The sequence below is a fragment of the Psammomys obesus genome, unplaced genomic scaffold, assembly GCF_907164565.1.
Source record: "Psammomys obesus unplaced genomic scaffold, mPsaObe1.curated_primary_1811, whole genome shotgun sequence".
NCBI classification, from domain to species: Eukaryota; Metazoa; Chordata; class Mammalia; order Rodentia; family Muridae; genus Psammomys; species Psammomys obesus.
The window spans coordinates 5,035,876-5,052,085 of record NW_026591643.1 but is presented as its reverse complement, the minus strand read 5'-3'; the positions used below and the strand labels follow the sequence as shown (position 1 = coordinate 5,052,085).

The following is a 16,210-nucleotide window of genomic DNA, read 5'->3' as shown; positions in this document are numbered from 1 at the left end:
TTCTTTCACTTCCAGGTCTCAGTGCTTGCCTCAGGTCTTCTCTCTGCATCTGGAAGATTAGTGCCACGCTCATCCTCACCACCTGACTGGCCCATTCTTGGGTCTTGGATAACAGGGCCCTACTTCTGAGAGCCCTGTCCTTCCCTCGGCTGTCCTCCTCCTCACTGGTTCTTGTTTAACCTGCAGTTACACCTATCCTCCAGTATGGTCATTGCCTCATTCTTTCCCTGAGTGCACAAACCTTCAAGTTCTAGGGCCATTTCTGCCCATGCTCATAGCTGCCCAGTGCCCAACCCACGGCCTTTTTTTCAATACATGGATGAAGTAAAAGAATGAACTTCTCCCCAGAATGGCAGAGACTGGAAATGCAGCAGCAGATGGGATTGCAGGGAGCCTCACAGATCACTTGAAAAGCTAAAGGTCTAAAAGAAATGCTCTGCAAATTACATCCACTGACTTGCTAGCATATATCAGGAGTGCTGCTTGAGACACTACCATGGGCTGAACAAACAAGTCAGATCATGTACCAGCTCAGGTTAGAAATCCAGGAGTCACAGATTCAAATGCAGCTGTTGCTACTAATTATCTGTATCCTTGAACAATTACTTAATCACTCTAAGTCTGTCTTAATTTACACAATAGAAGTTATACTACTGCAGACATGGAGACTGTGTATATCAATACCTTGAATTAGCATTAGTGCTGCTATATGTGTACTCAAAAAATATACAAAAATGTTTCTCATAAAAGGTGTCACTGGAGGGAGGGGGAAACCAACCTATCCATAAAACCTTTGATCCAAAATTTGTCCTACCTACAAGAAGTGTAGGGATAAACAGGGAGTGGAAATTGAGGGAATGGCAAAATAACGACTAGCCCAACTTGTGACCTGCCCCACAGCAGAGAGCTAGCCCCTGACACTATTAATGATACTCTGCTATGCTTGCAGACAGGAGCCTAGCACAACTGTCTTCTGAGGGGCTTCATCCAGCAGCTGATGGAAACAGAGTCCCACAGCCAAACAATAGGCTGAGCTCCAGTTTTGTGAAAGAGTGGGAGGAAGAATTGAGGGAGCCAGAGGGGTCAAGGACACCAGAAGACCTGCAGAATCAATTCACCTGGGCCCACAGGGCATCACAGAAACTGAACCACCCTACAAAGAGCATGCATGCGCTGTACCTAGAACCCCTACACTTATGTAGCAGATGTACAGCTTGCCCTTCATGGGGTCTCCTAATAATGGGAATAGGGGTTGTTTCTCTCTGTTGTCTGCCTTTGGATCCCTTTCCTCTAGCTAAACTGCCTTGTCTGGCCTCAGTCCTGCTGTAACTTGAGGTGCCAGGGTGGGCTGGTACCTATGGGGGCTCCCCATCTCTGAGGAGAGGGTAAGAAGGTGGGACTGGGAGGAGAGGGGGGTAGGAGCTGATATCAGGCTGTAAAATGATTAAATAAAAAAAAATTAAAAGGTGCCAGCGCTAGAGGCTCCATGTAGCCACCTCCTGGAAGCTGCACCACCTGACGCACTGGCAGCAGTGACTGCAGACTAAACACAGCTGCTGTCCTTGTCAAGGGTGCTGGGAGGCCAGCACCTCCCCATCCGTCAAAAGACTGGGTCTAAAGGCAGAAGAAAAACTTCCAAGTTACTGTTAGGAGAGGGAATAATCCCCCCCACCCACCCACCCAGCGGGAGGCCAGCTGCACAACGCTAAATGCCAGGTAGGTACAAGGCACAACTGGTGTTTCTCTTTCCATCCTTAAAAACCACGGAAGATGGCAAACAGCCCGTGGTCGTCTGCATAGGTTTGGTCCACACAGACTCACGTGTTTGAATGCTTGGCCCACAGGGAGTGGCACTATCAGGAAATGTGGTCTCCTTAGAATAGGTGTGGCCTTGTGTCACTATTGGGGGCAGGCTTTGAGGTCTCCTATGCTCAAGCTACAGAGTGACAGTCTCCCTGCTGCCTGAGGAATTCTGTGTCTTGATATAGACCTTTCTGCTTCTTTTCTAGCACCACGTCTACCTGCAGGCCGCCATGTTTCCCACCATGACAGTAATGGACTCAACCTCTGAAACTGTAAGCCAGCCTCAATGAAATGTTTTTCTTTAGCGTTGCATGGTCATGACGTCTCTTCGAAGCAACAGAATCCCTAAGATACAGCCCCTTCATAGGCTCTGTACTGTCAGCCCAGCTTCTCTTCTGATATTATCTGCAGCTGTTGCCATCTGGTGTAGGTAGGATGTGCCACTGGAACCTGTTATTTCCAAGTAGGAAAGGTTGGAGGTGAGCAGCCTGTCAGTCATTCCCCCAACAGAGTAAGCATGTCATTAAGTTCACATTTGATGCAGGAGCTAGCCAGCATCATCTGACACTGAGACAGAGAAGTAAGCGTTGATACAATATTCTGGTCAGCATCTTCTCCCCTAAACACCAGCCAAATTTTTCCTTAAAAACTGTGCCCAGGCTACCTATTTGCACAGGAAGGAGATAAACAGCAAAGCTAAAACTGCCTGGTGGTACACAAGCTTTTGCAGGAACTCCAGAGCCACTGAGTGATGGAAGATGAACTGACAGGAAGAGAAAAAATAGTCTTGGCATCCACCAGTGCTCCTAAAGGAGGGGGGGCTGTGATGAGAAAACCGAGAGGCATGCACAACTCATCAAAGCTCCAACTTTTGGAAGGATAAACCAATCATCTTGAGTAGAAACAGGCTGAATGTATCTAGAAGTCCAGACCATGTTGCAGGCTTTGCTTCCCTGGCCTAGGGGCAGGTTTGTGGAGACCACAGTACACAAAACAAGCCTGGCTTGGGAGCAGGCAGCCTGACTTGCAGCACACAATGCTGCTCTGAACTGACTGTTCCTTTCTTGTTCTGTAACCTTTGGCATTTTGCAAGCCTCTGGGCCTGGGTTTTCTCACGCATGAAGGTGGGATCACACTTCCAACGTGCAGGATCTAAAGGTCTCGAAACAGAATGAGGCTCCTGACTAATGGTTTGCAGAGATTAGGATGTGTGGGGTGTAAATTACTTCATCTCTCTCTTCAGTTGCCACCAATACAAAGAAAGAGTGGTCACTGAGGGAACTGTTAAGATTACCCACAGGTTACACAACCCGAGTGTAAGCTAGTGTATGCCTTCCATCAGAGAGACTGTAAGACTAAGCCATGGCATCAAACAGAATGTTCTCATGTTTGCAACAGGTAATTGGGAAATCCTTTCTAGGAAACTGCACAACTACCCAGAGGCAGTGATAAATTTTGGGGAAGGGATATACATAGAACAGACACAGAACAAAGACACAGAAAGCTCAACAAAGACTGCACAAGAGTTAAAGGCATAGATGCTTAAAGGCACTGAAGACTCTTGACTCTATCACATACATCTTTGCCTGGTTCCTCCATCTCCATTCCTCAAATCTGGTTTAAAAAAAAATAAAATTACCAAGGGTTAAATTGGTGAGGGGCTGGAGAGATAGCTCAGCAGTTAAGAGCACTAGCTGTTCTTCCAGAAGACCAAGGCTCTATCCCAGTACCTACAAGGCAGCTTACAACTGCCTATAGCTCTGGTTCTAGAAACTGTGACTCCCTCTTCTCCAGGCACAGATGTGGTGGACATACATAAATAAAGGTAGGCAGGCAAACCACTCATGCAGTTTTTTTGCTTGTTTGTTTTGTTTTTGTTTTTTGAAATCTTTAAACAAGAGTAAATTGACTAATATAAATGCAAACATCCTTTTTCTTTTCTTTCTCCCCACGCCCCACTGAGAGACAGGGTTTCTCTGTGTAACAATAACCCTGGCTGGCTGGTTTGAACTCAGAGATACACCCACCTCTGCCTCCCTGAGTGCTGGGATGAAAGGTGTGAACCACCACGTCCGACAGCACACATTCTTAATGCATTTGCTAGCATGCCATAGCAAAAATATTTCCTCACTGTCTATTGCTCCCTCATTCTCAGTCCTCTTGTACAAGACAGGTTGGTAAAATGAGATACAGTATCAGGTATCATCTGAGGACTGAAGCACCCAAGAACTGGCTTTTACCTTTTTCTACCTCTAAATGGTGCAGACTGTGTGCTGAGGGCAGACACACACAGAATGGGCCTCATCACCCACTCACCACATGTCCAACAGCTGCCCCAAAGAAACCCAACTTGTATCAAACTTTTAAGAAGTAGGTCTTTGTTGTATTTCAGAAACAGGAAACATTGGCTGCGCACCTAGAATGTTCCAGGCACCATATGTAGTGCTTTGATGTATTTTTAATAATTCTTTTCTTGTTACTGTAGAACAGCAGCTCTGATCTGTGGATAATTCTGGCACCCAGGAGCTATGGCAATGTCCAGTGACATTTTGGGTTGTCACTACTGAGGTGGTCCCAGTAGCCTCTAGTGGGTGGAGACCAGGACATTGCTAAACACCTTCGTAAATAATGTTACATCAACCCAAAGAAAATTCTTCCATTTGAAGCCCAGAGCAGGGGTCAAAAGACACTATTGTTTTTCTCCCAGATTTACACACACATATGTGCGTGTATCTATACATATACATCCATATTTCATTTCTTTTTATGCTCAAATGGGGACAAATCCCACACAATGCTCCACTGTGTGTATCTCCAATTCACTCTGCACCAGAGCCCACACACCCACCAGCCTTTCCAATTTCTCACAGTACAACAAAAGCCCTTTCCCTTTTATTTCTCTAGGGCATAAGAAAGCTCACTTATAGCCCCACCCTTGAGCCAACTGGCCTGAGAGGAACCGAGCACCTACAAACTGCCAGGGAACATCAACCAGGATTGCAGACTAGAGGAAATCCGACTGCTAGCGACAGGACTTCCAGAACCCACATCACTCCTCCCAGAATACCATCTCTCACCTTGCTCGACTCCTTTCTCCACCAGCATTTAAACATGCCATCAACTGCCTTGAACTATCTGCACCATCAACCACATCCTCTCCACAGCCATGCTTCAAAGCACTTAGGTTCCTCTCCTCCAATATCACCAAGCCCTCACCTCATCACCCTCACCATCACCTCTCAGCAGACCAATGATCCCATGCTTTTGAAATGCCACCTCTTCTGTTGGATTCTGTGCCACCAATCCTGGACTGCCATCAACTCCAAGCTGAGTTGGTTTGGAGTCAGGTCATCATACATGTGCAATTCTAATAATACAGGATAAATATACCTGGCCGCAGGGTTAAAAATGTCAAGGCTCAGCTTAGATAGCACATGCCTATAGTGCCAGCTATGGGAAGGTAAAGGCAAAAGGCTAGTTTGAGGCCAGCTTTGGTCTATATAGCGAGTTCTAGGCCATCCAAGGGTACATAATGAGATGCCAAGACTGAGGATGTATAGGTAGGTGTTAAGAGTACTTGCGTGGTGCTCCCCAGATGCGCAGCACACTGGCCTAACCAGTGGGTACCAGTGTTGCTGCATGCTCCTCCAGTTTCTGAGAAGCAACAGGTAGCGATTAGAAGCCTCTACACTTAGCTGTATAGAAACTGAAGTCTTAAACCAAATGGTGTTAGACACGTTAAGGAAAGAGACCATGGCTTTACAGACAAAACAAAAAGCCAAATAACTAATTTCTTGACTGTTTGGAAGAGATGGGCTGGAAAAGTTAAATGTGCGTCTTCAATGTGGGCAGTAAAGCTAGGACATGGTAATGGTCTCACTAAAGAAATGCAGAAGACCAAAAGCCATCCCTTGAGCAAAGACAGAGAAGCAAGTAGCATGCCACTGTAAAGCTGCAAGAAAGTGGTACAAGCAAGCAGAACTGCCACCAAGTAGCAGCACATCCTTCTCCATGCTGAGCCCGAGGAGCAGCTCCAGCGCGGTGGCAAGCCTCGTTTTAACAGGACAGTGGTAAAGCTAAGGCTGGAAACCCTTGAGACCGTCAACTATTTTTAAAAAAAGGACACAGGAACAGAATAGTGACCAGATACCAGAAGCAGCCTAAGAGCAAATGTGAGGAACAACAAACAGTGTGCCTCATACTGCTGTGGGAAAAGGAAAGCCCCAAACGTTCTTTTGACTGTTTCTACAAATTACTCTGCAACCAAAGAAAGCCTGTTGGCCTGCAGAGCCGCCAGGTATCTCGCTCACACTTAGGAGCCAGGGAGTTACAAGTTACACATCACTCAGGGTGCTCCTCAGAGAAATGGTCACTTGCCCAAGGCTGCCCGGCACAAGATCCTCAGGGCAGGGACTCTCATCAGACTTAATGCTGCGACCCGCATGCTGCGGTGAGACCCCCAACCATAAAATTATTGCACTGCTACTTCATAAATCTAATGTTGCTGTTAGGAATCGTAACGTAAATATCTGATATGCAAGAGATCTAACACGCAGTCCCCAAAAGGGTCACATCCCACAGGTTGAGAACCACGGCTCTAGACAAACCCCAGGCTCTTTTAGTTGCTTGCTGCTTTCTAAAGCAAAGGGTGAAATCACAAGCAATCTCCTTTGCAATAAAATAAACACATTGAGTATTTATTTAAAAGGTATGCAAATCCAACAAATGAAATTCTGCTCAGCATCTGAGTCAAGATGCACTTTGCATTATGAAAAAGAGGAGTCTGAAGGTTGAAAGGCAAGGCAAGTTTTACTTTTAAATGACTACAAGTACACCAAATAACATGTAACGAGTAGAGTCCTAGCATCTAGTGATTTGGGTTAGGATATACTAACAGCAGCCTGAACAAGCATATTCACTGTCCTAAATTAGCCAGGATGGACTACTGTAAGGCTGGCTGCTGCTTCATGGGAGGTACAATTAGCTATTTACTACTTTTTCATAGATAACGCCCCTGACCTTTAAGAAAGTGGAAGGGAACAATTTCCTCCCTTTCTTTCTTCAAAGAATTGTTGTTTTCTACTAGACTAATAACAGAAAAGTCAACATTGATACCTGTTACTTGCACAAACACAGTGGAAAACAGGTAACATATACTCCTTACAGACATACAAGGTAAGATGATGAAATTTCAGGTACATACTAAATCTGTACAGAAAGCTAGAGCTGACACTCTTTACAAGTGAAGGGAGCTACAACAGCATAGAGAAATAATTTAATGCCTTCCAGAACTTAAACTCTGTGGAGGTTCCCTGTTTTATGACAGCATCTCCCATGCCAACCACAGAGCAGCTGCTTCCACCTCCTATCCGTTTATGCGGTAGTTCTCGTGGATTTCTGGCCGGATGTCACACACAAAGGCCAAGAGGTTATCCAGGACTTCATCCCTATTCTGCTGGAAGTAGTTCTGGAGGATGGTCATCTTCTCCTGGGTCTCCTTCTCCACTTCACTGCTAGAACTGCCATGGGACCCCAGTGCCTGCAGCAGAGCAGAGAAGATACAAGGGGTCATCAGAAAGATTCTCTGGTTGAACCATTTAGCAAGCAAGCTGCTGGCCTATGAAAAGCCCCAGCTCCTTAGTAAGAGAACACAACACATCAGCAGCAAGCAAAGCCACCTGTGAGTAACGCTAGTGGCGAACCAGGCACTCCACCACAGCTCATTGCTACCCAGTATAGTGTTCCACGGTCTAGCACACAGTCCTTAGTAAAGACTGGAACCATCCTAGAGATGCAACAACCACCCAAACTGGGGCACACTTGTGATCCCACCTACTCAACTGGAAAAAAAAAAAAAAAGTACAAAGAAAACAGTGGTTTACTCAGCTCAGTCCCTAGCAGTAGCGACAACAGTGCCACAACCAGCAGCTGCATGTGTGTGCACAAATACAGTCCAACAACTGAAAACTGATTATGTATTATGAAGCATCTGTACAGAAGAATACTGCTCAGCAATACAAATGGTAAAATATGCAATCTATAAACAAAAAATAATACAGCAGTATCATTCAAGTTAGCATTTATGTTATTTTTTTATGTGGCTTTAAAAGTGAAAAGATAGAGACTGGAAAGATGGCTCAAGCCATTAAAAGCAAGCACTTGCTGCTCTTGCAGAGGAACCAAGTTTGGTTTCCAGCACCTACATGATGGTTCTCAACCATCTGTAACTCCAGCTCTAGGGGCGCAATAGCATGTCTGGCCTGACAGGGCACCAGCTATCTACAAGATGCACACACATACATGCAGGCAAAAAACTCCTACATAAAAACAAGTTTTTTAAAAATGTAGAAGTGGGAAAATGGCTGAGATGTACACATTACTCCAGCACGTGGACACTGAGCACTGCCCCTCTGTTCCAAGAATATGAGCCATGTGCCATGGCCAGTAAGACTCAAAACTAAAGGCATCAAGTATCTTTACTGACAGAATCCCATAAGCAACTGTGGTACATGTGGACACAAGATGGCTGCCCTGACACGAGGAATTTACCGTGCAATACAACAACTTATAATACCAACCTGCCAGAGGAATATGGCAGATTTTTTTTTAAAGATTTTATGTATACAACATTCTGTCTGCACGTACAACTTCATACCAGGAAAGGGCATCAGATCTCATTATAGATGGTTGTGAGCCACCATGTGGTTGCTGGGAATTGAACTCAGGACTTCTGGAAGAGCAGACAGTGCTCTTAAACTCTGAGCAATATCTCCAGCCCAACACTACAGATTTTAATGTACTTTGTGATCTCCCAGTGCAAAGAAGATGGAAGCCTATGTTACTTAAAGCTAAGAAGCAGGCACGGGTGCCTATGATCACCGGACCTTGACTGGACAGGTATGGTGATCAACTATGAAGAGCTTGAGAACAAAGTAGGGAAAGCTAAAGGCAGGACTAAAAAGAGCCCAGAGTAGTCACCTCAACACTTACATGAACACAAACTCAGTTTTTCACTTGGATTTTTAACTAGGTCAGTAAACTGTGAACCACTGTTACCTGTATGGGGTACCACACAGCTGTTTCCCCTCCCACCTCTACAAGTTCCTCCGCATCCTCTGTTTCCCGAGATCTCTCTCTACGTAACACAGTTGCCTACCATGGTAATAAATCTCTATTCTTTACTGAGGTGCAGGTTCCATTTTAGTCACATTCAGATTGTCATAGCAGTGTTCACAGCTATAGGTTTGTAAAACTTACTGTAAGCTAACCTACGAGGACAGGGACCAAAACTACTGTTCCTGGTTGATACCCCAGCATCCAACATGGTACCTGGCACATGTGAAGCATTTAAAAACATTAAAGAAGAGGAATGAAGTCTAGATTTTGATATAGTAAATAAATAAAAGTGACCATCCCAAGAGTCAAGTTGAGCAGCAAACAAACCATACAATAAACAAGGATAGGGTATGGACAGAGGCTTAGTGGTAGAGAACTTGCAAAAGCCAATTCAATCCTCAGAACCACCAAAAACAAAACAAACCCCCTAAACCCCAAAAACTGCACTAGCAGCTCTAAGCTGTGCTGGGTACTTCCAGAAGGCAATAAATGAAGAGAAACAGAGGCCCACCGCAGCTTCCTTGGCCTTGAACTCCTTCTCCCTCTGCAGGCGGTACTGTTCAATCTCGGCCTGTGCCTCTTCTTTGGCCTGCTTCAGCCTCCGGTTCTTTCCTGTTTTCAAAGAGACAGACATCAAGAAGTGTCTCAGCAGAAGAGCAAGCAGATGCTGATGCTGAGTTTCAGCATTCGAGGAAGAAAATAGTGAAAACAGCAGGAGTACCCAGGAAAGAGGGACTGCAGATCTAAACAACGTGGGTTCTGCCTCCAGCCTTTAAGTGGAGACAAAACAGGAATGCCCTTTAGAGCGGTAAGCAGTGGAGGAAGCCAATACCCAGAACTCCACACACATTCAAAAGGAGCCTGTGAAAATGAGGAAAATACTGTGCAAAGTCACAGCCTAGTCTCTCAATCTCAACTATTAAAAACCTGTTAACACAGATGGATGACAGCCATCTGCGGAGCTCCTCCTCCTCCCAAACAGCGAACAACTAGCTGTGTTGCTGCAGCTCTGCTTAGGAGTTTGCTAAGAGCTAATGCACGCACTCAAAGGACATCACCTAAAATGTAGCTAAGGAAAGAGATGATGTAATCATGGAAACCAGGCACCAAGGGCTGTGGCAGAGGCAAAGCCACAACTGGGGAGAATGCTAAATGCTGTGCCAGAGCAAACAGAGCTGGGAGAAGAGGATAAACAGGGGTTCTGGTCTCAGGAAGACAGTTTAACACAGGTTGACAAACACTCAGGTTGTCAGACCACAAGTCTAGCCAACAGTCTTTGCTTTGAGACAGGATCTCTCTATGTAGTCTTGAATGTCCTGAAATTCACTACGTACACAACAGGTGGGCCTGAAATCACAGAGCTCAGTCTGCCTCTCTCCCAAGTGCTGGGATTAAAGTTGTGTGCCACTATGCCCAGTTTCACCAACAGGGAGTTCTAGAAAATCAACCTAGTTAAGTAATTTATAGCAATAGACAGCACACATCTAAACTTCAAGCTTTGTTAGATGTATTATCAACTGTTCAAGGCCGATTCTACCCAGGTAGGTGGATGAAACTGAACTGACCTCAAAATCCTTCATTAGGAGAACTCTGGGCTTAATAACTCCATTGACGTCGACACTGTCTGGCAAGTCTGAAACAGTCTCTCTACACACCCCAATTAGTATTTCTGCAAGTCTACACTTAAACATAGTATTTCAGCCCATTCCTCTGGTGCTTGACCCAGTCCTTCACAGATCCTCCCCTCACCGGCTACACTGGCTACATTTCCAGACCAACAGTCTATCAAAGCATCCATGGCCTAACCATCATCAAGGCACTGTCTTTGGCAAACATCTTCAAAGGTGTTCTGACACACTTTTCTGAAAATCAATGCTACTGGGCCAGTAGATCACCAAACATAAACACTTGTTCCCTGGGAAGTCCACACAGCAGGGAAGCACCCCAGCACTGACCAACACAGTCCCCAGGGCTATTTTCCCCTCCTCCTGTTTGGGTTTTATACAGCCCATGCTGGCCCCAAACCTGGATCCAACCGCCCTTTGGGATCAGCTTCCCTTACGATCAGGCATCACTGCTCCCAGCCCCAATTTTTTAAAATCATGTGTTTCTCAGACCTTATAAATGGGAAACAGGGTTTTTGTTTCACAACAATGAAATAAACCATACAATAAATCAAAATGAAATTGTTTCACATTTTATCCTGAAAATTCCAAAGTAATGATTCCATGAGAAACTTAAACTTGATTATTTTACATCATACACTGTTCCTTCCCAGGTTTTGTTGTTGTTTTGTTTTTTTTTCTGGTTTCTTGAGACAAGGTTCCTCCAGCTGTCCTGAAACTCACTCTGTAGACCAGGGTGGCCTCAATTCACCTACCTCCGCCCCCCTGAGTACTGGCTTTACCAGCTTTCCTTCCAAATCCTTTTATTTTTGGGGTTTTTTTTTTTTTTTTTCTTTTCTTGAGACAAGGTTTCTCTGTGTAGCCTTGGCTGTCCTGGACTGGCTTTGTAGATTAGGCTGGCCTTGAACTCACAGCAATTCACCTGGCCCTGCCTCCCCTCCCCAAGATATGGGATTAAAGTTGTGCACCACCACACCCAGCTTCCTTTCCAATCCTTAAAGGTTCACATTAAATGTGATCCAGATCAAGACAGGGGATAGTTTTCAAATTTTACCTCTTTTCAATACCTTTCTTCCCAACTACCGAAAATCTTAAACTGTTGAGTTAGATGTAATCTGACCTCACTAAAACAAACTCCTTCTGCAAATAACAGCTATCTGATTCATACAAGATCATTTCCACCATAAGTATTTGTTCTTGCACTTCCTCCAAACAGTCCCACATTACTTCCCAACACATACACCTGCTTTTGCTGCTGAGTCATCACTGGACAAGCTGACAAGTCATTCTGGAAATTCTGGATGAAGGGCATAGCAACAGGGCTTTCTGGCCAAGAAAGAAAAGGCTTCTCACCATCCCTAGCACTCTTGCAGAAAACGCCTCCCGGGAAATAAACACAGTCCAACTCCTACCACAGGCATACTTGAAATTTACTTGGGGGCAGATGTGGGGGCACATGTCCTTCAGGCCAGCGCTAGGGAGCAGAGGCAGGCAGATCTCTTAGAGTCCTCAGCTTGTCGAAAGTATATGAGAGATGTGTACTGCAAGTTTTATACTAAGAAAATGTCCTTGCATGAGAAAGACCTATCAACCCCATTCTGCTTCCCGGAGTGGTCATCAAATTGGGTCTCATTTTTCCCACCTGCAAAATAGAGGAGTAAATACACCGCCTGCTTACCTTGGAAAACTGATTACATAAAGTTACTGAGAAACAGGTTCCAGTTTCCAAAAGCTGGTTCTAGTAGAGGGGGCCACGTAAACCAACAGCTTATTATAATACTATGTCAAAATAAGCATTAGAGTTCGGCTTCCAACCTCATCTGAGAGAAGGAAGACTGAATGAGGAATTGCTGCCTACACTCTGAGATCCAAGAAGACCAAGCATGGGGGGAGGGGGGGTAGGGATAACATTGAGAAAGGTTCTTAAGATCAGAGCAAAAGATGTGCAAAGGCTTTAGGGACATAAATACAGCTGCCATCAAGACTCACAGTGATTAAGTACACAGCTGAAAAAGAATACCTCACAGGGACATTCTTAGGGAAGAATACAGAAGCCCTATTGATGAAGACACTTCCTTTAATCCATTATGAAATACCAGCTCCCTTCTGCGAGGGCCCTAGGAGTGCTGTTGACTGGAAGGGAAGGTATGGGGGAAGTTGTACTCGCATTTTAAGCAGGGGACTGCAGTGGGGGAAAAAATGGTATGCAGAATACTACTGTCTTCTTCCACTCCTCAGTCCCGGTTAGACCCATGTGGTAAATTGGCTTTTCTGGCCACCTTGTCCCTCTCAACACTGGCCTTTTCACACACACCCTGACTAGTATGTGCTCCTCCGCTGGATCATGAAATATCCGGTGATGAAGATGAACTGGGAAGTGTTCAGTGGGGGTGCGGGGGATGGGGAAAGCGAGGGAGAAATGAACGAGTTAGGCAGCAACATGAACTCCGGTGCTTCAACTCGGGCGCTGGAGGAAAAGACGGGAGTCAAAGTGACCAAGGAGACCATTCGCGGCGGGATGATTTAGGTTCGCGGACTCGTCCACCCGGTGGCCCCCGTGGCTGGACTGGATCAGGCTGGAGGGGAGTTTCTGTGGGTGGCCCACTTCACGCCCTCCACCCGGGAAGGGGACGAAGCCACTACGGTCTCCATAGGCAACTTGTGCTCCTGCCTCGCGGCTTCCAGGGTCCGCCCGGACGGCCTCCGCCCGCGGCCTACCGCCGACCCCTGCCAAGCACCCCGCCCGCCCCGGAGCTCACGCTTGCGGGCCTCGGACACCTTCTCGGCCGCCCGCTTCTCGGCCTGCAGCAGCTGCTGGATGCCCTGCGACTGACTCGCCATCGCTGCGACGACTCGCGACCGAAAGAACGGCCTAAGCCAACGGCTCAAACACACGCAGAAGCCCCTCGGGTCACCTGACCCGCCACTCACGATCTGCGCCTGCGCAGCGCGCCGGGCCCCCGCCCACCGCCAAGTGACCCGCGCCTGCGTCTCAGCTGACCGCTTTTGCGCTCGGTGACTCCCAGGAGACGGGGCGGGGCGGGGCGGGGCAAAGCTGTTCCGCTGCGCCTGCGCACTGAGGGATGGCTGCTCTTGGTCTTTTCCCTCCGCAGTATCATCTGTCAGTGGCTGCTTTTGACTGGTAGTGTTCCCAGGCCACGTGTTTATTTCCCTCTTCCCCTAATTGATAGTGTGCCCACGTTTAAGTCCAGAAACAAGGACCTTAACCCGATTCTTTACCCCAACTCCTCCAGCTAGACTTTCTTCCTTTCTGAAACTTTCTTTGGAGCTTAGACCTTATCAGCAGGCAGTGCTGCGCATGGTGGTGAAAGCTGCCAACTCTGCGCGCCCGTATCAGGGTGCTGATGCAAGAGGATTGAGTTCAAGGCCTGACTAGATTGTTTAGTGAGGCCATGTTTAGGAGAAGAAAAAACAGGAAGAAAATGAAGCAGGCAGGGAAAAGTCACAGCATAAAGTCAATCTGAAAACAGATTGAGGAGACAAGAGTGATGGCTCAGGGTAAAGCATTAACTCAAAACCTAACCTAATGTGACTTCTAGCCCAGGGATCCCCGTGGAAGGAGAAAAACAATTTCTGCAAGCTGTCTTCTGACCTCCACAGCGCCATGTATTATTACCGATACCCACGCACACAATTTTTTTAAAGACATTAAATAAATAATTATAGCATAATAAATGAAGGAAACTTGCAATGTTTTAAGAAGTGCCTGTTAATGAAAACAGGACAGTGTGGACAGTAATGAAGACAGGAAGGATGTGAAGACTCTCCCAAGGGTCACATCTAAAATCAATCTCTAGGGCTTTGTTGGCAGCGGCATCATGCTGTAATATAACCCCTGCCTAGAAAACATAGCTCCTGTTCCAAAGAGAATAAGGGAGAGCACAATATTTTGAGCCAAATATGATCATGGCCCAGGAGCAACAAATTCAGACTCCCCTGAGTGGCATGTCCACTGAGGAAGAGGTTACACCTGTGCTCAGAAAACAACAGAAGATGTAAATACGTTTACCTAATGCATGGCTGGGTACAACAGGGAGACAGCCTATGGCAGTGTGGGAGAACCTCTTCCGTAGGTTCAGCACGCTGTCTTAGGATAGCCTTAGCATTAGCATCTGAGGGAGCCAGCGGCCTGTTAAGGTTAGCAGTTCATTCCAAACATTCCATCTAGTGGTCACAGAGCTGTCCCGGCAAGTGTGAAGGTTGCTAGTAAATGGCTATCAAGGACCCTAAAGATAGGCCAAGGTGATTCTAGCTCTACATCTGAAAAATTGTATCTCTTCAGTCATGAACTTCCAGTCTGTCAGTCTTCAGGACCTTCCACTCAGATGTTGCTTCTTCGGAGGTCACCAGTACCATGGGCCAGGCCTTCATTCTGTCCCCAGGGGATGGGGAGAAGGCAAGGTAGGAAGCCCTGTGCCACACACTGGGCTGACTCCTGCCAGCAAACTCAAAAGTGCTATTAAATAACAATCTCATTTCATAATGTTCAAACGGAAGCTCGGCAGGTTAAGTAATCTGTCCACAGTCGCTCCCCTACTGACTGCCAAATGGGATGTTCACCTCTCCTCAGGGCTGCTGACTGACATCTCTAGGCAGCTGTGCTCTTCTGCAGGAGTCCTGTGGGCTTTGGAAAGGATCAGATGACCTCTTAGAGTCTGTAAAATGCTGAGAACATAAAGTAAGGCCAAGATGATTTTTTTTTCTAGAGATCTCTCTGCACCGACCAGCAAATGAGAGTAGATTCGTGACTCAAAGCTTTTTCACTTGATTCAGGTTGGACATGACATAAGAACCAGGACATGAATAGTCTCTGGGACTTTTAAACCGAGTCAATAATTTCTTGGGAATATCGACCCATCTTTACGTTCCCAGAAAACAAAATATACTCAGACAATCGATGGAGAACAATATGCACCAAAAAGGCAGGAGAAAAATTAAGAGATGATTGAGAAAAAAATGACACAGATGCCCACTTACAGACAAGTGGATAAGTGTAGATAAATGTGGCCTATTGTGCACAGAAAAGTATTCAGTCATGTGCCTGTGAGCTGACTCGGTGAAGACGCTGGCAAGCCTGACTTTCACCCCCAGGCCCTAGGGGAGGAAGCAGAGAACAGACACCAGAATTGTCCTCTGGCCTCTACACATGCGCTGTGGCAGGTGCATACCCAAGTGTGTATCTCATGCTTATATGAGAGGGGAGGGGAGGGAAAAGAGAGATTGTAAAATTTTGACAGGGTCTCATTATGTCACCTGGCTAGCTTAGAAGTCTCCGCGTAGACCAGGCTGGCCTCAAACTCACGGAGATGCACTTACACTCACCTTTCTGCCTACTGAGCACACACAATGCATGTGCCGCCTGTCCAGCACTCAGAAGCTTTTTTTTTTTTAAACTTTTAACTTTATTTATTTAGTGGTTCACCTTACAACCCAATCACAGTCCCCGTCCTCCTCTCGTCCTGGTCCTACCCTTCCTCCTCCTTCCCGCCTTTCACCTTTCCACCCCCCCAGGAAAGGGGCCCCTGACCACTGACACACGCCAGTGCTTCAGTGTCTTCCACAGTGGCCTGGCAAGGGGAGCCCGCCAGGGGGAAGTGACTGGAAAGCATGCAACACTCACCAGGTTTTAAAAGTACATTTTTATT

At 46.4% G+C, this 16,210-nt stretch overlaps 1 protein-coding gene across 1 annotated transcript; it reads right to left on the bottom strand.

Annotated features, from left to right (window-relative positions):
• Positions 1-6,472: 6,472 nt before the first annotated feature.
• Positions 6,473-13,493, bottom strand: Atp6v1g1 (ATPase H+ transporting V1 subunit G1). Its single transcript, XM_055611699.1, has 3 exons — positions 13,304-13,493; positions 9,431-9,531; positions 6,473-7,342 (listed from the first exon to the last, which is right to left on the bottom strand). The coding sequence occupies exons 1-3, from the start codon at positions 13,383-13,385 to the stop codon at positions 7,169-7,171; spliced, it is 357 nt and encodes a 118-aa protein (XP_055467674.1). The 5' UTR covers positions 13,386-13,493; the 3' UTR covers positions 6,473-7,168.
• Positions 13,494-16,210: the final 2,717 nt, after the last annotated feature.